This window comes from Somniosus microcephalus, chromosome 19 (assembly GCF_052327205.1).
Source record: "Somniosus microcephalus isolate GS21.2 chromosome 19, FLI_Smic_1.0, whole genome shotgun sequence".
Taxonomy (NCBI): domain Eukaryota; kingdom Metazoa; phylum Chordata; class Chondrichthyes; order Squaliformes; family Somniosidae; genus Somniosus; species Somniosus microcephalus.
Window position 1 is genome coordinate 38,172,061 of NC_141005.1, and position 25,374 is coordinate 38,197,434.

The following is a 25,374-nucleotide window of genomic DNA, read 5'->3' on the forward strand; positions in this document are numbered from 1 at the left end:
CCCTCAATGGTTGACTAGCCTAGTGACCATCAATCCGGACTCTTGAAGAATGATCACTTGAGTGCTGTCAGTATTTATGGAACCATACTCATAACACGAGTTAGCACCTTCAGGAGAGGCGAGGAGATGAGAAAGTTTTTTTAAAAATTAACAACTTTCAGCTATGGAGCCTAACCCAGAGACAAAACAATCAAATCAATTTTTAAGGTTATGAGCAATGTGATGTATTGCTTACGGGAATGAATCTCAACCAAATTCAGAAATATTTTTGACCCAAGTTTCTCCCTCTAGAGCCTTATCCAAGTTGCCATTCTTTATGTGTGAGCAAGATAACGTTAGCAGGCTACTCGACTGTGTGCGTTTGTGTATTTTTTAATTCAATCCTGGGATGTGGGCATTGCTGACAAAGCCAGCATTTATTCCCCATCCCTAATTGCCCTCAAGAAGGTGGTGGTGAACCACTGAAGTCCGTGTGGTGAAGGTACTCCCATAGTGCTGTTAGGGAGGGAGTTCCAGGGTTTTGACCCAGCGACGATGAAGGAATGGCAATATATTTCCAAGTCAGGATGGTGTGTGACTTGGAGGGGAAATTCCCATGCGCTTGTCCTTCTAGGTGGTAGAGGTCACGGGTTTGGAAGGTGCTGTCGGGGGAGGGGAACTCAACTTCTTCCCATGTCTGCAGTTCCACCAGCAATCACTGGATAGTGATTAGTAGAAACTTTAGCTCATTTGTTCCATCCCTACCCTAGGAAAGGAGGGGATGGAAACCAGCAGTATGCCTCTGCTGGTTAACTCAGCATGGAACCCGCAACCTGTATGCAGGATTTATATGGCTGAGTATCACTGCAAGCAGTGCATCTGGCATGAGTATATAGAAACCCAAATTCAACAATTGGAGATTTTGTCTGGCAGAGTACTCAATCCTCTGAAATTAGGGTTAAGTGCCGGGATGATGTCCTGGCTATCTCCATTATGACTAGTATCCATACATAAAAAATTAATAGAAAAAGGAATAATGCTAGAGAACTGGAAAACAGCAAATACAATTCCTAACTTCAAAAAGGGAGATTGAACTAACCCAGGGAACCATAGACCAGTTAGCTTAATGTCAGTGGTAGGAAAGATACTGGAATCGTTGTTAAATGATCAGATAACAAAACATCCGGAGAGGGAGAATATAATTCAAAATCAGCATGGATTTCTAAAAGGAAGGCCATGTTTAACCAACCTTATTGAATTCTTTGAAAAAAGATCAAAGAGTGGACAAGGGCAACGTCGTGGATGTGATATACATGGGCTTTCAGAAGGCCTTCATTAGAGACTCATGACAAAGGTGGAGTCAGGATCCACATAGCAGAATGGATTGAAATATGGCTACAAAACGAAAGATGAGGTGCCTTTCCTTGAGCTTCGTTGGAACAGTGTAGGAGGCAGAGGACAGAGAGGTGGGAGTGGGGCGGAGAATTAAAATGACTGGTGACCAGAAGCTCGGGGTCACGCTTATGGACTGAATGGAGGTGTTCTGCAAATTTCAGATCATAACCACATTTTCTGTTTTTATTTCAAATTTCCAGCATCCGTCGTATTTTGCTTTTGTATTAGTCTTTAAAATTAAGATGAGGTTTGATGGGATAGCTGTAGAGAAACTGTGAGTGAGTCCAGAACAAGGAGACGTAAATATAAGATGGCCAATAACAGATCAAATAAAGAATTTAGGAGGAATGTTTTTAGTGTAGTGAGAATGTAGAACTCGCTGCCACATGGACTGGTTGAAGCAAATTGTAGTTGAGGGAAATTCTTCGGACTGGCAGAAAGTGGGAAGTGGTGTCTCACAGGGATCTGTGCTGGGATCACTGTTGTTCGTCACATATAAATGATATTGATTCAGAAATTGGAGGTATGGTGTCAAAATTTGCAGATGATACCAAATTGTGGGGGGTATAACTAATAATGTGGAGGACTGCACCAAAATACAGGAAGACATAAACAGGCTTGCAGAGTGGACAGCTGAATGGCAAATGAAATTCAACGTGTGAGCTGATTCATTTTGGTAGGAGGAATGCGGAGGATACGTTCATTGGAAGGCAAGAAACAAACTGGGGTAGAGGAGCAAGGAGATTTGGGAAGACTGATCCATAAATCATTAAAAGTAGCAACACATGTTGATAAGGCCATTAACAGTGCAAATAAAGTACTGGGGTTTATTTCTAGAGGAGTAGAATACAAAAGCAGGGAGGTAATGTTAAATTTATATAGAATCTTGGTTATAGACCACACTTGGAGTACTGTGTGCAGTTCTGGTCTCCATACTACAAAAAGGATATTGAAGAAATGGAGAAAGTGCAGAAAACGTTTACAAAGATGTTAGCAGAATTAAGAGGATACAACTATCAGGAAAGATTGAGCAGGCTTGGGGACTTTTCTCTGGAAAAGAGAAGACTAAGAAGATGGAAAAGAGAAGACTAAGAAGAGCTGATAGAGGTCTTTAAAATGATGAAATAACAGAAAATGCTGGAAATACTCAGCATGTCAGGCAGCATCTGTGGAGAGAGAAACAACGTTAACATTTTAGGTCGATGACCTTTCATCAGAACTGGAAAAAGTTAGATATGTAACAGGTTTTAAGCTATTACAGAGGTATGCAAAGGGAGGAGGGAAGGAAAGAATAAAAAGGAAGATCTGTGATAAAGTAAAAGGCAAGAGATTAAATTACAAAAGGGATGATGGTGCAAGGCAAAAGGGGGTGCTAATGGGACAAGTAAAGAAACAAAAGATGGGCCGAGAGGAGGTGTAAATGGGAATAGCAGAATCATTGCCAACAGCTGCTGTCTGAAAAATTGGGGGCAGTTGTTATGATCTGAAATTGTTGAACTCTGTGTTGAGTCCAGAAGTTTGTAAAGTGCCTAATTGAAAGATGAGGTGCCTTTCCTCGAGCTTCCACTGAGCTTCGTTGGAACAGTGTAGGAGGCAGAGGACAGAGAGGTGGGAGTGGGGCAGAGAATTAAAATGACTGGTGACCAGAAGCTCGGGGTCACGCTTGTGGACTGAATGGAGGTGTTCTGCAAATTTCAGATCATAACCACATTTTCTGTTTTTATTTCAAATTTCCAGCATCCGTAGTATTTTGCTTTTTATTAGTCTTTAAAATTAAGATGAGGTTTGATGGGATAGCTGTAGAGAAACTGTGGGTGAGTCCAGAACAAGGAGACGTAAATATAAGATGGCCAATAACAGATCAAATAAAGAATTTAGGAGGAATGTCTTTAGTGAGAATGTAGAACTCGCTGACACATGGACTGGTTGAAGCAAATTGCATTGACACATTTAAGGGGAAGCTTGAAGCATACATGAGGGATATTAGGGTAGGGTGGGAAGATGTAATTAGAGGGGGAGGAAGCTTGTGTGGAGTATAAATACCGCTACAGATCAGTTGGACAGATGGCCTGTTTCTGTGCTGTAGATTCTATGGGGTGGAATTTCCTGTGGGGGAGGGTAATCAAGAAGTTACACCCAAAATTACGCCCATTTTACCGATGTCTATTTACACTAAATTTCCTGCCAATCTCATGAACGTACGCTGGAATGTAAAAATGGGTGTAAACAAACTGAAATCAGCGTACACAATCAGGGCCCGAGGAAAGCGCCAAACTCACATCGTAATATTCCTCGTTTATGAAAATTGAAGTTTCAAATTTAAGCAATTGAACTATCATTCATGCACATGAGTCACAGCATATTTAAGAACATGCAATCATGGATGCTTTTTTAATTTTTAATGTGAGTTATACTGATGCCATAAAAATGCAGGTTTCAGTGAGGATAAATGTATTTTAAAACGCTCAAAAAAATCGTAATAAAACACCAGAAAAATGTCTGATTCTTGCTTCGCCTAAAATTCTGGGCTTAATTTACACCCGTTTTGAACCAGCAGGAAATTCGCTTGGATGGCTCTTTAGCCTGGGGTAGAGCCATTATGAGCCGAGATGCGTTTGGGTGCAGGGATTGGTAGACGGGCGTAAATGTGCTAGGAAATTTGGGCATAGCGTAATTACGTGTGTAACACACTTGCGCCCGAGTTCTCTCGTTCTTTTACGCCAGGTATTTGCTTTATGCCCCAATTACATACGTATCTGGGTGAAAATACACAAGAAATTCCACGTAAGATGTAACGACTGAATCAGAAAGATCATCTGATACAAAATGGAAAATCTTCAAAATTGACGTAAGAAACAAACCATTATGCAGTTTATTGCACTTCGTTCATCTTGCTGTTTCCTATTATCACACTTTGTCCTGTGAGGAACAGTCAGGGTTGCAGACCTCTCCATAGCTGTTGATGCTGCTCTGTGTTCAGTGCATTTCTACAGCATAGGGTTGGGTCTTTGCAGTATTTACATAAGGGTAAAGGTATCAAAAGCACAACAACTGAAGAAAAGCCACTGTTTGAATTTTACATTATCCAACTAGTGAACTGTATCTAATTAAAAAAAATTTTTAAACCAGATTTGCTAAATACTTCATCAATGTGAACGGAACAGAAACAAGAACATTGTTCAAAGCATATGGAATACGATTTGAGGTTGAAGTTTTTGGACAGGTGAGTGAACATTTATTATTTTTATTTCAATTGCTGTGAACAACAACCATCCCTTTAGAATCAAAATATCCAATTAGATAATTCGAGTTCTTGATCCTGAAATATAAAACTATCTAATCAGATGACCAGATTTTCATAAACTTGCTGCCAGCTCAAGGGAAAATGGCCCCAAACTATTGTCTCCATATTTGCAGAATAGAGAGAGAAGGGATCTAGGCAATAAGATTCCTTGGATGCCTTTGCCTCTACTCCTATTCAGGCAGGACCCCTGACAGTGCAAACCATGACACCTTACAGTAATCTAACAGATGTACATTAATCAGCTGCTGTTCAACATGCCAATGTTACAATGTCCTTATATGGTTATCATCTGTATCCTTAATGCTATTCATTTATAACTCTTATAAGGTACCACATTTTCTTTCATACTTTACATTACAATCTTGCACTAGTCAATCACAACATCTCTACTACCAGGATTTATATGCAACAGAGGTGGTTTCAGCCATATTCATAATGCAGAAAGTAATGCACTTTTAAGGCTCACTTCATGCTGTAATTTTGCTCACACAGGACCTAAAGTAGTTTAGGAAGGCCTTGCATTGGTTTTTATTCATGCCAGTTGCAGAATAACAATTGCCTTTGTTTGCCATTTTAAAAAAATGATGCAGTCGCCTCCTGTCCTATCAGCTCTCTTCATTCAGAATAAAATACAAAAATACAGGAGGAATGGTAAATTTAATTGTTTGTGAACTTGAGTGTCTGTACATTTAACTGTATGTGTGGAACTATCACCCCCCACGCAGTGAGAGCAGGCAGTATAACGTAGCACGGCCCACTTCCATTGTTACATATGATACTGAAACGAGACCACTAATACAATAGAAACATTAGCAAGTCAAAATGTAGTCAGCCATTTGCTGAACAGGACTAAATGTGGTATATGAATACTAAAACGGCTGCCTCATTCAATTCTTTATGGAGGCTAAGTTCATAATAAATTCAGGGCTGGTGAGTCTTAAGATTGTAGTTCCCTCATACCTTCTTGATGAAGAATACAGTAAGCATTAGAAAAAAGCTGTTTAGGCAGTTTAAGGCTATGCTTTGCCACTCACAACTGCTCCCGATTTCTTACTGCTGCTTTGCTCAGAGATCCAGCTCTGATGCACACTGTGGTTACGAATTCCTCATCTCATTAAACGATCATGAGATCAAGAATATGCACCCACAATAAGCAGCAGAGTTGGATCCCTGAGCAAAGCAGCAGCGACAGAAGTGATTCAGGAGTGTCAGTGAGTGACGAAAGCTGGGGGAGGGCGGCGGCGGGGGTGGGGTAGAGGGGAGAGAATAATGTTTGCGTGAACTTGGGCGATGGGAAAATATGAGTTTCTCTGGCTGAGTCTTTGTGAAGTGGAAAGGTGAGAAGTGAGACTGGACAGCAAACAGCCAAGAATGGGTGGGAAAGTGCATTCCTTTCATGCAGGATGTATGAACTAGTAACTAACTAAAACAAAATTACATTATTTGTTGCTTTCATTTTCATGATGCTTTTATGATACAAGTGTTGTTCAACTTGGATACTTCAAATTGTGTTATGAATGTTAGTAACAACTAACAACAATAACTTGCATTTGTATGGCACCTTTAACGTCGAAAAACATCCCAAAGTACTTCACCGGTGTAATCAGACAAAAATGGACGACAGCCAGTATTGAGAGGGGTAACCAAAAGATTGGTCGCAGAAGTGGGCTTGGGGTCAACACCCAACATAAACCACCACCTTCAAGCAAAGAGGATAGAATGTGGGGAAAAAAAAAGAAAATAGCCTATTAACAGATTGTAGGTATTCCCCAGTTTTTCAGATTCATGTCCAGTCAGGGTATAATAATCATATTTCTACTCAAAAGTATTCTCTGTACATGTGGATTTATACTTGATCGATTTGGCTAAATTGGAAGAAACTACACAAGACTTGGATGCTCCAATGTGCCACTTCACTGCTGCACTGAGATCTAGATCTACTATGGTGAGCACTGTTTAATGATCAGTTGTCCCCAGTTCAAATTTTTAAACTTTGCAAAATGTTTTCAAGAGAAAGATTTGACAAAGTGCAGAAAGTAATCTAGCTTTCAACTTCAAATCAGGGATTTTCTGCTACAATTGTACTGCAAAATAGTATAAACTGATGGTGCAAGAGGAAAAACAAAACTGGACTGTGCTCTGCCAATAGATGGTAGTTTTCAAATTCAGTTAGGAACTGTAGACCAAAGGAGCTGATCCCAAATCAAAATTCAATTTCAATTAGCACTGAAGAAACTATCAAAAAATTATATAGATGAGATTGGTGGGCAAACATTTGGAAATGAAAACTAAAACTCTGCAAAAGTGCCAAAAATGGCAAAACCTCATCAATAGGACCTATAGCTGCAGGACACTGAATTTGAGACACAAATGTTAATGTTGGTGCAGGTTTTGAACTATTGTGAGTAACTCTGAATGTGTAAACTAGTGCAAAGTCTATAAACATAGTAAAAGGTATGAAGAGATGAGTCTGCTGAAAACTAAACAATTCAAGGTTAGGTCAAAGGAATGATAGGTTTCTTGCACAGGTTACAGATTGAGGACAGAAAGTTTAAGCAGAAACACATCAGTTTTTCTAGCATTAACATTATACTGTTTTAACAATGTTATGTTCTGCACAGGCTGGAAAATTTGACATTATCCCTACAATGATAAATATCGGATCTGGCTTAGCATTATTAGGAATGGTAAGTTATTTTATGTAACAAAGAATGATGGATATTTTGAACAATATTAAACATGTGAATTTATATTTATACAACGTGGAGGGTTAGAGGGTCTTTATTCTCCAAGTCCCTACAGATGATCTTCTTGTTGCTTCGTAAGAAGCTGACAGCAGATGTGCTTCAATGTGGCAAGACTATTCCTTTCAGTTTGTTTCTCTCCCAACAAAAAGTCCATAGAAGCAGAGAAACTCACTTAATAAGGGAAGCAAATCTTGTCAGTTGAGGCCGAAAGTAACATTTCTGATCCTCTTCATTGGCAGGACCTAAACTCTTCGATTATAGCAACCAGATTTTGTGTTTTTAACCCCAGTGTTACTTTTTCTAAAATGAGAAGTTAATGGCACATGTGCATCCCCTAAGACATTCTGGACTACCACTAATGTATCTCCATATACTGTTAGGAGCACGGGGCAAAGTATGTAATCACTCATGTTGTTTTCCTTCTCCTAAGTATTTCATCTTTTGGTAATGTCTCTGTTCAAGTAGCAGCTGAACCTGGGTGTCAAACCTATATCCTCAACATGCTAGTCTATACTCTGCTACTGAAGAGTCAAAGTTACGTCCTCAGTACTTCAGGCGATCCTCTGCCACTGCAGTTGAGGTACCACAGCACAATTTTGACTTTCATCAATTTTTTTCCATTAGTTTTATGACCATCCCGACCTCCTCTCCTCAGATACTGTCCCCCTCTCCCTCAAATCTGTCGTCATCGCCCCCTCCTCAAAAAAACCCTCGATCCCTCCGTCCTTGCAAACTACCGCCCCATCTCTAACCTCCCTTTCCTCTCAAGTCCTTGAACGTGTGGTCGCCTTCCAAATCCGTGCCCATCTTTCCCACAATTCCATGTTTGAATCTGTCCAATCAGGTTTCCACCCTTGCCACAGTACCGAAACGGCTCTCATCAAAGTCACAAATGACATCCTTTGTGACTGTGACCCTCCTCATTCTTCTTTACTTGTCTGCAGCCTTTGACACGGTTGACCACTCCATCCTTCTCCAACGCCTCTCCACCGTCATCCAGCTGGGTGGGACTGCACTCGCCTGGTTCCATTCTTCTCTATCTAATCGTAGCCAGAGAATCACCTGCAATGGCTTCTCTTCCCGTTCCCACATTGTTACCTCTGGTGTCCCCTAAGGATCTATCCTTGGCCCCTCCTATTTCTCATCTACATGTTGCCCCTTGGCGGCATCATCCGAAAACACAGCGTCAGTTTCCACATGTACTCTGACGACACCCAGTTCTACCTCACTACCTCTTCTCTCGACCCCTCCACGGTCTCTAAATTGTCAGACTGCTTGTCCGACATACAGTTCTGGATGAGCAAAAATTTTCTCTAATTAAATATTGGGAAAACCGAAGCCATTGTTTTCAGTCCCCGCCACAAACTCCGTTCCCTAGCCACTGACTCCATCCCTCTCCATAACATCTGTCTGAGGCTGAACCACACTGTTCGAAACCTTGGTGTCATATTTGACCCTGAAATGAGCTTCATATCCACAGCATAACAAAGACCGCCTACTTCCACCTCCGTAACATCGCCCGTCTCCGCCCTTGCATCAGCCCATCCGCTGCTGAAACCCTCATCTATGCCTTTGTTACCTCTAGACTTGACTATTCCAACGCACTCCTGGCTGGCCTCCCACATTTCACCCTATGTAAACTTGAGGTCATCCAAAACTCAGCTGCCCGTGCCCTAACTCGCACCAATTCCTGTTTGCCCATCTCCCCTGTGCTCGCTGACCTACATCGGCTTCCCGTTAAGCAGCGCCTCGATTTCAAAATTCTCATCCTTGTTTTCAAATCCCTCCATGGCCTCGCCCCTTCCTATCTCTGTAATCTCTTTCAGCCCCACAACCCCCCGAGATATCTGCGCTCCTCTAATTCTGCCCTCTTGAGCATCCCTGATTATAATCGCTCAACCTTTGGTGGCCGTGCCTTCTGTTGCCTGGGCCCTAAGCTCTGGAATTCCCTGCCTAAACCTCTCCGCCTCGCTACCTCTCTTTCCTCCTTTAAGACGCTCCTTAAAACCTACCTCTTTGACCAAGCTTTTGGTCACCTGTCCTAATTTCTCCTTATGTGGCTCTGTGTCAATTTTTTTGTCTTACAATACTCCTGTGCAGCGCCTTGGGACGTTTTACTACGTTAAAGGTGCTATATAAATACAAGTTGTTGTTAATTGCAAACAGCCATTAAAAGGGGAAAGAGAACTGTACAATGCACTGATAAACCTTTAAGATGTATTTTTGTTCATATAAGCCAAAAGTTGTTTTAAATACTTTAATTTTAGGCTGAGGAAGTACTTTGATGAAGTATTTTATTTACTTTAACATAAACAACCCAACATAATTAAAACCTTTCCTTTAGGCAACCATCTTGTGTGATATAATTGTCCTGTACTTCTTAAAGAAAAGGAATTACTACAAAGAAAAGAAGTACAAGTATGCTGAAGACTATAAATTGGTAAGTCAGCAAAAATATTGTTCATCTTTACTGGCTGATGAGATTTTTCCGCTCCTCATGCAGTCACTTTTTAAGTTAAGCATTTGATTATTTTTGTAATGATTAATTCAAATCTAATTCATTTAATGGTATTCAAGATGATTAGCAACAAACTAAGGAATGCGACGGATAATAAAAAATCATCTTTAGTGGACCAATATTCTGTGATTCTCTACATAATGAACTGCTCAATGGATTTAATTTAATTTAATTAATGTTCAAAATATACCGCAATTAATTATTTTCTTGCCATAAAACATAAAATATAGAACAATAACGCTAAGGAAAATAGACAAAACCATAGAAATGTTTCTGACAGTCATTTTATAACATACATACTAACTTTTCAAATATTATTACAATTAATTTTTTCCAAAAGCACAAACATGATTTAAAAGGGAAGCAAGGCAAATCATTATACTTCGTATACTATTTAAAAACAAAATGCTATATTTTAATTGCAATTGCACTGTTGGAAAAAAAAAGTCCAATTTTAAGCAATTTCCCCATGAATCAGACCATAATGTGATGGAGGATTAATGGGAAAGAATAATATTCCTGAACTACAGTACTAAGGATGTAAGATTATATTTAAACAAAATCTACAAAAATGAATAACATCTTATTTCATGTTAAAAGGGTATTGATTCAGAAGATTCATATGGAGCCATACAGAGTTCCAGAAACACAAATTGACCTCTGTCCTGTGAATCTGCAGTTCCGTGACTGAAATTTTCTTCTTGGCTTTTGACTAACAAGTCCACTTTAAAGCTGTAAATATGTTTTTATTGATAAGTGTCACCTGAAGAGCTTGATCAACAACTTTAAAAGGAAAGTGTTATGTACTGGAATGTATAATTTTATTGTTAACTTGTGAATTCTGAAAATAAAATGTATTTAAGAAGAAAATATAATTCAATAGCACTAATTGACATGGAGAAAGTGATTTTAAAAATGTGATTATAACAGACTAAATCTGCTGAATATGACCATTATTATTATTATTATGGTTTTTGATGCTAATGTTGATATACCTATCAATTCCTCCAATAAAAGGCGAAGAGTTACGAAGGTGACTAAAGGTTTTTATTGACTAAATAACAGAGCCCACTCTCGTGGGTGATCCGATCCAAGCAGGAGGAATACCAGCCAGTCGCTCACCTTTATACCTGGCCTGGTGGGTGGAGCCAAGGCGGAGTCGGCAGTGGTCATCCCAGGTATAGCAGTGTGGCAAGAGGCGACCTCGTACCGTGATACAATAGTGGTCAGTGATACAGTTATAACGAACAGTGGTGAACAGTGCTAACTACTAACAGTGATACGATAGTGAACGTGGTTTACCACAAATGTGAAACAACATTTCGCTCAAGAAGGATGGACATTCAAGGATTAAATGGATGGATCAGGCAAAGTCAGAATTTTTTTCTGGCCTTAACCTGAACCTCGGTCTCAAGAAGTTGAAAGTAGAGAAGCTATAGAGATTAACTAGTGTGATTATAGCATTCTAAAATTAACTTAGCTGTATAAACTCTTCATACAAGAGTCCTACTATTCTGTAAACTCACTTCTGTTACCATGAGTTTCAAATCAGTATTGTACTGCATCAGGATGGTATCTACAAATGGATGAATGATAGTGCTAACCTTCAATTTCGTCCATGTGTCTTCTAACAAGAGCACTTGATGGCATACTGGCTTCTTCACTCCTCACCTGCACATACATATGTTGCTGTTCTTTCATCATCACTGTGTAAATATTTTGGAATTTCTTACCGAACACCATTGTAGAAGCACCATCACTACAAGGACTGCAGCAGTTCAAGGAAAACGCCCACCACCAACTTCTCAGGGCAACTAGGAAGGGACAATAAATGGAGGCTTGACAGTGCCGCCCACATCCCAAGAACTATTGTAAAAAAAAAATTCCACATACGAAAGTACAGTAAATGTTGATGACTCCATGCAATCACATTTTGAGTCTAAGGTTGTGGCAATTCACAAAGATCCTGGAAAATTGGCAAACACCGATGGTTATTATTAAAGAAAACTGTAACCTAACAACAATTCTAAAAATTATAAGTGAACTGAATAACCATGCAATTTGTTTTCTTTGCTTATTGGCACAGTCAAATACTAACTGACATATTTAGTATTTCTGACATATTTACTGTATGTATTTATGAGGTACTAAGATAAAAATTTCACAATGTGGAATATTAACTCCCAAGGTGGAATACTAACTCCCAAGGTGTTAGTATTATCTCCCAAATTGGATGGGTACTTGTTTGAAATCTTAACCAACGGTGAAACTTTCCTATCCTCATAGGGTGAATTTTTTCAGTTTCTGTCTGGGCTGCCAGGTGTACAGTTGAGAGAGTGCTAAAAATAAAAAAAATAGGAGGGGGAGAGAAAGTAAAAAAAGAGAGGGAAAAGACCAGGTTAAGGCCTGTTGTGTAGAAGTGACATTGAAAGCAGCCAGGGAGTCTGAAGCCCACGTCAGAAATTGCCATTGAAGGAGAAAGTTTAATGGAGACAGCTGTGGAGGGCCTAGAAAAAGATGGGAGTTGTGAGGAAGTAACCTGAAAATGTAAAGCTTTTTAAAAAAATGCACACATGCAAGTTAGGAAAACCAGGTGAACCTCCGAAGTGATCTACCTATCAAACACCTATTTTAATATATGCTGAAAAATCTGTATTCACAAACTTCTGTTTATCAAGCTCTCTTTCAGTGAGATTCACTGTGTAGAATACGAGAAGGCTGTATGGCATCATACAATGCCATACTTACTGAACACACACACAAACTGATTGACTCACCTCAGCACGACTCACCTCAGCACGAGTCTTTTTCCACAAACCAAATGGTTAAAATGCACAGGATAAAAATACTTAAAAAAGTACTAAAATAAAATACAGCACATTTCTACCACATCATTTATGTTCTAATGTTAATCCACAAAATTTTTACTTGATCCCACCAGCTTAAAACTGTATGAACAAGGATGGGTCTGCACTGATAAAGGTTACACTCTATAATATTAACTTTTAAAAATGGTTTTGATAGATAATTGAAGGATATGGGAACAGGGCAAGCATATAGGATTAGGACTACTGCTCGTGTGGACTGGTTGGGCTGAATGGCCTGTTTACATGTTGTAAATTCTATGCAAATGAACATACTTTAGAGGATTCACTAAAAGCCAATTTTCTATCCTTCAAATTTAAAACAAATGGTTGTGAGTGTGCAAATCAGTTTTAAATTATTTGTACTAAATCAAACAGATGACCATAATAAATGTTTTTATTAATGAAAACATCACACAGTTTAATGCAGAGTATAAATAACTTTTACAGTTGCCTTATAACTTCTATAAATCCATTATTATAATCAATAAAATCTTAAGACATAAAATTACTCAAGCATTTCTACAAATATTCATTGATTACATTATCTGCAGTCCATCACACATTTTAGCATTGTTCACAAATATATCACTTTATTATGCAACCTAAAAGAAAAAGTTGACTATACTTGAACAAGTGCAGTGCTTCCAGCTCCAAAAATAATGGCTGTAGTTCAAGACATTAGATAATGTTTACATTTAATTTACTGATATTTCATCTATTCATAGAAAACCAAAGCTTTTGGTAATGAAATACCAGATTAAAGTTCACCATGAAACAGTCAGAGCAAAGTTTTAATGTTAGAGGCATTTAGGGAACATCTATTCTAAATATGCATGGATACCACTGATATTAAGTATAATTACTGTTTTCATAGGTATATAATACAGATAATATTTGGCCACAGTATAAAACTTAAGCATAAGAATCTGTTTTAATAAATGCACAAATTATATTTGGCAATACATTTGAGAAATATTGCAGCAATATATAATTCTGTGCTGTAAATACTATATACCATGTAATAACTATAACTTTTAGTTGAGCACTGAAAAATTGTCCACAATACCACAAAAGGATAAAAGGCCACTGTGTCCTTTGTTTTCAAAATGTGAATAGATACTTCATCATCAACGACAACTTGCACTTATATACAGCGCCTTTAACATAGTAAAATGTCCCAAGGCGCTTCACAGGAGCGTAATCAGACACAAATTGACATCGAGCCAAAGGAAGAGATATTAGGACAAGTGACTAAAAGCTTGGTCAAAGAGGTAGGTTTTAAGGAGCGTTTTAAAGGAGGAGAGAGGTTTCATCCAAACAGACGTCTTAAGCAGTTACATAGCAAAAATGTTTTTTCTACATTACAAATTTACTATTTATCATTCTTGGATGACATGATAATTAACAGCAGGAAGTTTCTACATGTAATACACAACTGCATTAAATTCATATGACCATCTACAGGGAAGCATCAATTTTCTCTATGAGCATTTACAAATAAAAAACAACCATTTCCATTTACTCTCTTATTACTCTGTATTATGAAAGGATCTATAGACCTCTACAACACTTTGAATGGAAGTCACATATTGGGAAATTCACAACAAAGGTAAAGCACCTGCCCTCTCCTAAAGCGTTCCATTGATTAATTGATGCACATTGCATATCATAGAATTGGTACTATCTGGAAAAAAACACTAAAAACAGTTGCACTATTTTTTGCACTTGTAATTTTGCTTTCAAAGATAATAGCATTTGTGAAAAGGGAGACAGGTTTGGTCATCGAAACCAATATGGGAGACATAGCCATAAAATGAGGCAATTTTTACAGCAAACTTTGTGACCTATAAAAACTTCAGAATTTAATCATTGGTTGAAACAATGCTATGATAAATTCTTGTTACAGTAATAAATGTGAATTATCAACTACATGCTCCATAAGTAAAGTATTGCAAAAATAATAAATAACCCAGCTCTTCTAGGGATCTAGCAATTCTACAGAGAAAGTCTGATTAATTATGGCAATTAGGAATAAAAATTATTTATATGTTAAAATGTCTTCACTACAGTCACTATAGATACTTTTTATTATGCAAATTAAAGTTTAGTGAACTACATGGCTCATATAAACTAACCTGTACTACTATATAAACTAACCTACATCAATAAGGTACATTATTTTGTGATATGATAATAGTTTAGCTGAATTGATATATTACCTTGTAAATACAAAGTTTAAAAAATTAAAAGCAGACCTTAACATTGAGCTAATATTGTAAACATTTTATAATATGCATCTTGATTGATATTATGGCATTAAAAATCACTTTTCAAGTATCTACATTTTCCTCCGTTTTAAGGGGAAATTCTGGGCTCCATAATGCCTGTAAGAAACATGCACAATTACCTCAATTAAATGCACCACAAATACAGTATGTTTTAAAAAGTAAATGATCTTATATAAAGATTTAAAATGTTAAGACCAGTTGAACATCTGTACCCATACATCGACTATTTCTGTGCCTTATGCCCAAGTTACCTGTATTCCAGGCAATGAAATGTTTCAAAGCATTTTCATGCAAAATCACAAAAGACGTTAAACTTCTTGTGATTTGACTGCTGCTGTAACTTACACCTTAGGAGGCACCCTTCTAATGCATTCATCTGGTCTCCGACACATCTGCCATCCTCCAGCAGCTGACACAATCTTGTTGGGGAACCTGAAGAACATGCATAATGTCCTTTATTGCACATAGCTTCATGACAGAACTTCATCCTCTCCAACTTCTGGCAGGTCAGCACTCTTCATACTATCTCCACTGCCTTGTTTTCTGTTGAAAGAAAATATACATCAGATCCCACCTGTAACAAGAGCATTGATAGAGTGAAGGAAATTGGGGATGTGCAAGAGGCCAAACTTGGAGGAGCGGAGAGATTCAGGAAGGTTGTAGGGCTGGAGGAGGTTACAGATATAGGATGGGGCGAGGCCATGGAGGGATTTGAACACAAGGATGAGAATTTTTAAATTGAGGCCTTGCCAGACCGGGAACCAATGAAGGTTAACAAGCACAAGGGTGATGGGTGAGTGGGACTTGGTGCAAGTTTGGATACATGCAGCAGAATTTTGGATGAGCTCAAGTTTTCGGAAGATGGTAGGCAGGAGGCCGGCCAGGAAAGCACTGGAATAGTCGAATCTGGAGGTAACAAAGGCATAGATGAGGGTTTAGCAGCAGATGGGCTGGAGCAGGGACAGAGACAGGCGATGTTACGGAGGTGGAAGTAGGTGGTCTTGGTGATACTAATGATGATAACAAAGCACCACTGCACACATTATACACATTTTAAATTAAAGAGAATTCAACTCTATGTAAAAACAAAAACAATTCTCTGCCATATAGTCTGATCCCTTTGTTGTTTTATTAAAAACAATATCCAAGTCACAAGCATGTAGAAACACCATGGTTTATACAAGTACATTCTGGTAACAGCCCACAGTAGGACCATAACCATGTACAGTCTGGTCCCCATACAATGATCCATGATGGCATTTTTTCCTCATAAAAACATAAACAGAGCAAATAAAGCAAAAAGTATCAGTAAAACAAAATGAGACTGTTTCCAATGAAATCGCAAATGAGTACCGTCTTCTTTGAACATTAAAAACTGAAGTTTTATTGTATTTTGCTAAATTGGCCACTTTATTTACTTTTGACAAATTCCAAATCATTTAGCACTTCCCTTTGAATTACTTGCTTCTTTAACAGTTTAGGTAACATAGAAATACATAGAAGATACAACACGCTAACAGGCCATTCCACCCAACTAGTCCATGTCGGTGTTTACCCTCCATGCGAGCAAATAGTTTTAATCATATTTACAGACTTTGTTCCCGTATCTCTTCAACTCCTTTGTTCACCTATGCAATCTAATCTTGAATGTTATCATAGATTCTGCCTCAACCACTAACCCTGGAAGTGAATTCCACAGCCTCACAACTCTGTGTAAAGTATTTTCTCCTGCCAACTGTTCAATTTTGCACTGCTGTATTCATAAAAAGGGTCCATAAAAATAAATCAAAATATGTTGCCCCTTTTATTGGGCAAGGATAAACAAGAAAACTGCATGCTTGATATAGTAGTTATAATATTAATGCTGACTATTACCCAGAATGCACTGGATGAAAGAAAAACATCTCTATCCCCAGGTGCAATGTGACAAGCTCAGTTTCTCTGCACACAACACACAGTTGAGGTCACTTGGCAGAAGACTGATTAATAGAGTTATAAGTTAAGCTTCTATCACTTTGTACAACTGCTTACATGTTCTCTTTTTTAATAATAGCGACAAAGTCTTCCCAGATGACAAAACAATTATGCTTTGTAGACAGAATGCATTTATTGTGCAGAAATTGTATTTAATTACATTTCATGCATAGAGTTTGAATTTGCCAGTAACTCTGAATATGGAAAGACAGATTTGTAAGTAGCTAATTTTATAAGGTTGCTGACTGAAGTATAAACACTAAACAGACATTAGGCGATAATAACACAAAGCAAAATGCACCATACACTTTTCGTTTTGCAAACTGCTGCATAATTTCTGCACCTTATACAAAAAATCCAGAAAATCGAACACTACAGATTTTTTCCACAGTGAACTATAACATGTTAGACATTCAACTGAGCGTTGCTGCTTCTCCACTGTTTTTTCCCCATGTTCTATAATTCTCTATTGCATTTAGCATTCCCCTTAACACCTGTTATGTTGTGAACATTTTTGCTAACTGGAAAGCTACTGGTGTTGGCAGTATTATCACAAATGGTGGGTAAATTAATCATATTACAGTGATATTTGCATCTACTGTATTCTGCAATTGCCTGTCAGAACACAATTCCTGGTGTCTATTATTGCTAAACTTCTTTGCTTTTTCTTGCAGCACTTGAAGGATGTGGTCGTTATTACAGGATATTGAGGATTTTAGTTTAAATACATAGGGCTCGATTTTCAGTGTGCCGTGGAGTCGGGTTTGGAGGCACGCGGGGGGGTTAAATTCCTGAAATCGGGGGTCCCGACCCCATCCCGCCCCCAAGCCAATTTCAAAGGAGGCGGGTACCCGCCCCGCACTGGGACCCGCCTACCCGAGGCGGGAAGGGATTAGTGCCAATTAACTGCCTGTTAACAGGTAGTTAGTAGGCAGTTTTTAGCCTAATCCCTATTTTTAAGCTTGAACTGTGGGAATCCCGACGGCTCCAAACCACGCCAAGTTGGAGGAGTCGGGCCGAAGGGCTTGGAGGGGTTGAGATGTCGGTGTTCAGGTGAGTGATGTGTGCATGAGTGCAAAGGTAAGTGTGTTTGGTGTGTCTAAAGTGATTAAATAAGTTTTACATACCTTTTCAGCCTTCCTTCCTTTAGGTTCAGGGAGTTCCTCATCTCACTGGCACAGAAAGCAGAATGGCTGCGATCTGTCAAAAGTGACAGCCTGCAGATTTCTGTGCAGGAGAGATTTCTAACTGAGTCTGTGGAGAAGGACTCATGTTAGAAGTAAGACTGTCAGTGTTTGACAGCTTCAAACAGCTGTGAAACACTGATATTTCATCTGTCAAAACGTCTTGACAGATGAAATTTCAGTCTGTGACGTCACCTGTTGTTGGGTGGCCCTTAATTGGCCTGCTGAGCCCGCTGGGCGGGCTCAACAAGGTCAATCAAGTTAAAATCGCGTGGATTGGCCGCATCTCGATGGAGGCGGGACTACAACCCTGAAAGTTGTAGTCCCGCCTCTAACCCGACTTCTGAATGAAAATCCAGCCCATAATCTTTCCTGTGTGCACCATACCTTTCTATATACTTTAAAGGAACTGACATTTGGAAATGGAAAAAGAGCACGGAGTAATACAGAATAAAAGTAACCAGATGGGAGCCTCTCATTAAAGTGCTAAATATCAAACAGTGTCATAATGTAGAGCACTGGCGCTCCAATATGCTGTGCATGAATTGGAGGAACACGGGTTTTCATGCAGTTCTCCATGCAGTGAGTTCTCAGTGTCAGTTGGGATATAGAGAAATGTTGAGTGGAATCTTGGTTCTTTCCATATAGAAAGGGAAAGGAGATAAAATGGCAGTTGAATCACATCAGCCTACTCTTGCACACCATTACTAGTAATGTTAACAGAGGCTGGGAACATGCTCTAAACTCATGAACTTGTGCTGATAAGAGACACATAGACACACAAAATGGGACATTGTTAAAGTACATTTTCAATCACCAAGAAACATTTAAAGCACAGACTTAAAAATAACATACATTTGTTATTTGACATGTATGTAATCAATACCTGTCACAAAGTACATTATTCAAATACCAATTATGGAACTTACCAATGACCTGTGGAGGTGATTTGAAAATAAATTTGCAAGAATAAAATGAAACCAATAAATAAATAAAGGACAGAAAAAGGCACATGGAAATAATAATAAAAAGGAGGAAAAAAACAAATAAAGATCAAATAGAACATATAGCCCCAGGCTTCCCTGCATATAGCCAAAATCCTGAATTCTCTCTGGGAACATTGCCAGACATTAAATGCATATCAAACCTTCCACAGCACAGTAGATTACAATATCACCAGTGAATTTGGCCCATTGACAGATTTGATAATGACAATTAAGATACCTCTTTATAATAAGTGATTACTGGCAAAATACAAACTTGTACATGCAAGCAATAAGCACCATGCTACCAATATTGTAAAGACTGCATGGGCCATTCATAAGGTATTTCTCAAAGTTTAAAGCATGCTTTAGTAAGCACCATGCAGGCAAAGACCACAGTATATTACTCATCCCCAGAAATTACTGCCATCTTAAATAATGTGTGATCCATTCCAATAAAAGGATAAACAACGTTTCCACGTTGACATAATTGGAAACTTCATTCTCCAAGGGGGAGTGCAGGGTTAGCAGGTGGGTCTTGGGGCTAAAGCAGTGTTGTCCAATAGAAATCATCAACTAACCACAGTGTGGCTACCAGCGGTACTGTTTCAGCCATACTGCATTAATTTTAGTAGAAAAAGCGTTACATACACTCACACAATACAGGTAAATGTACTTCAAGTATGTATTTACTTAACATCTACCATTATTCAGTAACCAAGGAAGTAAAGCACTCAATGATTAAAAAACAATCACACACTCTGTTTTTCGTCCATCATTTTACCAACAAAGGCACAAAAAGTTTAAAGCGCACATACATACACCATGCAAATATGAGTATTGAAATCACATGTCCAATGACAGTGTCTATTACTCATTTTTTAATTAATTAATCAGGAAAGCAATTTGCAACTTCTGGATTCACAATTCGCCACGTGACTAGTGGATAACGTATTGGACAATACTGGCCTAGAGGTAGTGGGAGTTGGGAGCTGAACTGGGAGACCTGACTGGTAGAGAATGAGATGGTGGGGGCTTGTCTACTTGCTGGGATGGGTGTGGCAAAGAGCTGGCAACTGCACTCAGGATCAGGTTGGGCCAAGTGGGGGGGATGGCTATAGAACTCAGGGACAGGTTGGGCCAAGCAGGAAGGTGGTTACTGCACTCAGGGACAGGTTCAGCCAGGCAAGAAACCAACTGTTGCATTCTGGATTGAACTGGTCCAGGTTGGGAGCCTTTAGGGTCAGGCCAGACAGAGAGTTGGTTGCTGCATTTGGGATCAAGTGGGCAAGGCCAAAGCCAGAAATCTATGGATGGACCTTAGCTAGAGGGAGGCCAAAGAGCCAGAATACTTGGGATAGACCTAAGTGCTAAGACCTAAGTGCCTAAGAAGAAGGAAGGAGAGACCAGGCTCAGTCATGGAGCAAAGGACTTGCAGACTGGACAAAATGTTAGATTAACCTAGTGGGGCAATGGGAACTATTATGGCGGCTGAAAATGGACTGAATTATTTTTTCCAATAACCTGATTGACCCCTGCTAAACAGATGCACAATGGACTAATCAGTAATATTAGAACAGTAATGCTTTGTGGACCAGTTGTAGTCCGTGAGCATTGATAATACGGCTCATGACATCAGGCAACTCAGTTCTAGTTGCAGCTGTATTTCTTATTTGCTGGTTTGTCCTGTTTGAATAGTGTTGGCCTGGAGGATTACAATGGTCTATTATTAGTACTGTTGTCTCACTGGTGGATAAATCCTGAACCAGAACGCCAGGACCTGTTAGTGCCAACAGTTTGAGATGTATATGCAAATTAATGTGAACACTGATTTAAACTTTGTATGTGCTCCATGGTACGCACCTAAGCGGCTGAGAAAGGCAAAAAGTTTGACCACACCTGCGCTAGATGTTCATTGCAAATATTACAGACACAAAAGTTTTAATATAAGAGAAGGCGTGTGTGTGAGATAGGGTAGATACATATATGATCTTCTATAGAAGACAATTCTTTAATTGACCCTAGAAGATTCTTAGGAAAAAAACCTTTTCTATTGGATTTTTGCATGGATACCCTTTAATGTCTTGGGTCACACATTATGGCTGAAAACACATTGCAATTAAAGTTATTAGTTGCACGGAATAACTTGCAGGCTTACACACTCAAGATAAGTGTTTTACCTTTGGCTACAATGTAAGTAGCAGTATTTCATATTTCCTGACTTGTTTCTTCTGGAAATTAGGGGAAAGTTTACACAAGAATGAACAAGTGTTTGACAACAGATACCTCAATTCTATGATGCATTAACTATATTCTACACACACACTTCTCTGACAGTGGCATTCTGTTAACTTAATAATCATGGATATTATACTTTAGGCAACACTTTTAGTTAGATCAACATATTTTCTAAAATAGACAAGGTTTGGAAACATTAGGGGGATGATTTTGCCAATGGGGGGCGCGTTAGAGGCGGGACTGCTGCTTGTCGGGTTTTAGTCCCGCCTCCTTCAACTTGTGGCCAACCCACGCTATTTTCCCTTGATTGACCTTGTTAAGCCTGCCCAGCGGGCTTAGCAGGCCAATTAAGGGGAAGCCGGTTACTGGGAACGCCAGCGTATGATGTTTCATCTGTCAAAAATCTTTGACAGATGAATTGTCATCGTTTGACAGCTCTGTGAAGCTGTCAAACACTGACATTCTATGTTGTTTGGTGAGTCCTTGTATTCAAGACTCATCAAACCTCTTGTGAGCAGAAATCAGATGGATGTTGCATCGGAGAATGCAGCAGCCATTCTGTCATCTCTGCCGGTGAGATGCGAGAGTCTCCACATCCCCAACTGTTGAAGCCTGCAGGAAGAAACAAAGCTAAGTAAACATTTTCTATCACTTTTCACTCACCTCACATACTCACCTCTCCACACTTGCACCCATCGCTTACCTCCACAGCGCACTTTTGCACCCCCCGACCCCCGCAGACCCACTGCTCGCCTCGGTGACCCTGGCGGGGTTTCCCCGACGTCGGGAAGCCCGCGCCTCTGGTGGAAAAATGGGGATAGTCCTCTTAACTGCCTGTTAACAGGCAGTTAAGTGGCTGTAATCCCCTTCCCGCCTCCAGGAGACGGGACCCGGCGCAGGTCGGCTACCTGCCTTCTGGGAAGATGGCACAGAGGTGAGTTGGGGGCGGGATGGATACCCGCCCCCAGATTTTGCCATTTTCCCGGCAGTCCCGCCTCCAAACCCGCCTCCCCAGGGCTGGCAAAATCCAGCCCTGGCCGGAATTTTCCCTACCTAGGTGGGTCGGGTGCGGGTGGTCTCCATGGCGGGTCGCGAGCCCGCTGTTGGTTCCATCCCGGCCCACAAAACGACTTTACATCAATACGGCCTATTAAGCCCGCCCTGCGCGTTACCCGGCCCAATGAAATGATGCGGGTCTGCTGATGTCATCAATGACGCGTTTTCAGCAGGGATATTTAAAGGGGCCATGGCCACATTACATTTGAAGGTTAATCTAAAATAGTGCACTCAGTGCACTACAACATTGGAGTGCTGCAAACACTTTGGAAATGACTGCACAGAGGCAGAGGGCTGCACCCAGGTTCTCCGATGACACCCTCCATATGTTTGTGGAGGGAGTCAGAGCTCGCAGGGAGGTCCTGTTCCCTTCCAATGGGCGGAAGAGACCTCCCCAGGAGACCAAAACAGCCTGGTTGGAGATTGCAGAGGTCAACAGCAGGGATGTGGTCAAGAGGACCTGGGTGCAGTGCTGCAAACGTTTCAATGATCTCATTAGATCAGGAAACGTGAGTGCAAACCCACACTCAACTTCATCCTGCTGTGCCTCTCATCACATCCCCATCACTCTACCTTCCCAACCCTACTCCTGCACATCCTTACACCAACATACCTTGCACGTCCATCCATCTCTCTCTCCCTACATTATCACATCCCCATCTGACTAACCACCCCTCACACTCGCCCTCATCCTAGTGCAATCATACCAACTAACAACACACAAGGAGGCCACTTGAGGCACCCCATCAGTCACCCTCTAAAGATCTAACCCAGCCATTCCTTACACTCATTCCATCACTCTCACTCAACCTTCTCTTCTCTCCCTCCTTGCAGGAAAAGAGAGCCCAAAATAAGAGGGAGAGGGAGAGAACCGTCAGTGGTCCTCCATCATTTGCAAACAGCAAACTGGCTGCTTTAGAAATATCTGGAGTTGCCGAGCAGCTGGAGGTGGGAGACGGAGAGAGGGGGACATCTCAGCAACCTGGTGACAGAATTACATATCATACAGCTACATGGCATACATCAGTCACTCATATGGGGACTGATGTCAGCAGCCATTGAATGGTCATCATGTGCATAATGGTACCTGTACCCATTCTTCATATGACATATCTAATTTATCTCTCTACTCTCCCACAGGTCCATCAAGACCACCCCCCCTTTCCCCAGCACTGTCCTGGAGGAAGAGGAAGACGACTCTCAGAGGAGCCTCCAGCCTCTGAGGGCGCACCGTCATCAGACATAAGCTCACCCAGCACCAGCGCAGATACACACAACTGGGTGGGTCCCACGCGACATAGAGTAGTGTTGTCACCTGGTGTTTCACAACTCACAAGCGAGCAAGAGCAGATGTTGGAGACTGGGACAGTAGTGGAGAGTCCTCACAGGAGGGTGCAGGACGCTCCTAGCTCTGCTCAGCTGCATGCAGACGCTGAGCCTTGGGGGCCATCCAGAAAGAGGGTGATCCTGGAGGTGCAGGAAGAAGTGCAGGGGGCTCGGACAGGTTTTGCGAGCACGATGTCTGCAAATGTTCAGAGAATGGAGGAGTCCATCTCCAACATGAGCACCACTGTGTCACAGGTGATGGCGACTGTAGGCTCCTCCATGGACAGGATGGCCACCTAATGTGCCACTCACAGGAGCACATGGTTTATATAGAGAATTGATGGCTATCTATGGAGAATAGATAGAAGAGGATCATAGACCTCTCTAGGAGGGATGTCAGCATAGACGTGGGATCTCATGGCTCCACTGATGTGCAGCAAGGTGCTCTCCAGCTCCTTGGCAGCAGGGAAGTGAGCAGGCTGCCTCTACCCCTGCTGAAGTCACAGGGGTAGCACCTCGTAGAAGCACATGGAACAGAAAGATGACACACAAGTAGATTCATAAGGGTAACCTCTTGGGTGTTTTATCCAATGTTTATGTAAAGTTTCCGTTAATGTGCTGTCAAACATAAAAATCTTTATTTTCAACACTTTCCAGTCTTGGACAGATTTGGGTGCACCTTTGGAAGTGGCTTAGTGAGTTGCAGTGAATGGTGAGACATAACGGTACCTCCAGCAATGGTGGTGAGTGTGAAAGGAATGGCTTGGTCATTCTAGGGATGCTTTATGGTGTTGTTCTGCGGTGGTGCCAACCTGGCGCATCATGTGGCAGCCATATGGGTGTACAGCGTAAAGTTAAGCAAATCTGGCCATGACGAGGCCATCCCTGGCCTCCTGGGCAGCAATGTGCTCGGGTGCTGATGTCCTCTCTCCTGCGCAGAATCAGGTGATTGCGGATAAGGTTGGTGGTGTTGTTGTTGGTGCTGGTGTGCCTGGCGCTGCTGGTGTTGGGGCTTATCGTGGTCAGATTCTGAAGGCCAAGGTGAGACAGTATAAACGGCACCCATGTTGATGGAATACATGGCAGGTGAAGTAGAGATGACAGAAGCAATCTGTCAATGGTGAGAGGGGTTCTTCCAATGAGGTGACACTGGATGGAGACTTTGTTGGAAAGACTTGCAGCCTGCAGAAAGCTCAATCTGTGCTGGGAATGCAGTCAGCAACAGCTTCTAGGCTGAGGAAATTGATCAGCTATCTCACTTGAGACCATGTGCTCCTGTGAGTGGCACATTAGGTGGCCATCCTATCCATGGAGGAGCCTAGAGTCGCCATCGCCTGCGACACAGTGGTGTTCATGTTGGAGATGGACTCCTCCATTCTCTGAACATTTGCAGACATCGCGCTCGCAAAACCTGTCAGAGTCCCCAGCACTTCTTCAGGTGAGAGTTTTTATACTACATTTGATGCCGTCAACTAATCAGCTGGATCAATGGCCACTCAACTTCCACCTCAGGTT

General features: G+C 40.7%; 2 protein-coding genes across 8 annotated transcripts in view; one reads left to right on the forward strand and one right to left on the reverse strand.

Annotated features, from left to right (window-relative positions):
* LOC147104343 (P2X purinoceptor 4-like) overlaps window positions 1–10,971 on the forward strand; it is a 44,649-nt gene extending 33,678 nt beyond the window's left edge. For 2 of the 5 annotated variants that reach the window (XM_085961609.1, XM_085961606.1), the window contains 4 exons: window positions 4,504–4,597; window positions 7,300–7,365; window positions 9,770–9,865; window positions 10,544–10,971. In XM_085961609.1, coding sequence (XP_085817735.1) covers window positions 4,504–4,597; window positions 7,300–7,365; window positions 9,770–9,865; window positions 10,544–10,600 — 313 coding nt within the window. In that variant the 3' untranslated portion in view covers window positions 10,601–10,971. Of the gene's footprint in view, window positions 1–4,503; window positions 4,598–6,504; window positions 6,624–7,299; window positions 7,366–7,890; window positions 8,006–9,769; window positions 9,866–10,543 lie in introns of those variants that run through there. The other 3 variants (XR_015072317.1, XR_015072318.1, XM_085961608.1) reach the window with 3 other exon arrangements.
* A 2,215-nt stretch (window positions 10,972–13,186) lies between these two features.
* Window positions 13,187–25,374, reverse strand: part of LOC147104344 (calcium/calmodulin-dependent protein kinase kinase 2-like) — a 108,067-nt gene continuing 95,879 nt past the window's right edge. For 2 of the 3 annotated variants that reach the window (XM_085961605.1, XM_085961603.1), the window contains 2 exons: window positions 21,420–21,470; window positions 13,187–15,641 (listed from right to left, as the gene is read on the reverse strand). In XM_085961605.1, coding sequence (XP_085817731.1) covers window positions 15,569–15,641; window positions 21,420–21,470 — 124 coding nt within the window. In that variant the 3' untranslated portion in view covers window positions 13,187–15,568. The remainder of the gene's footprint in view (window positions 15,642–21,419; window positions 21,471–25,374) is intronic. The other variant, XM_085961604.1, reaches the window with a different exon arrangement.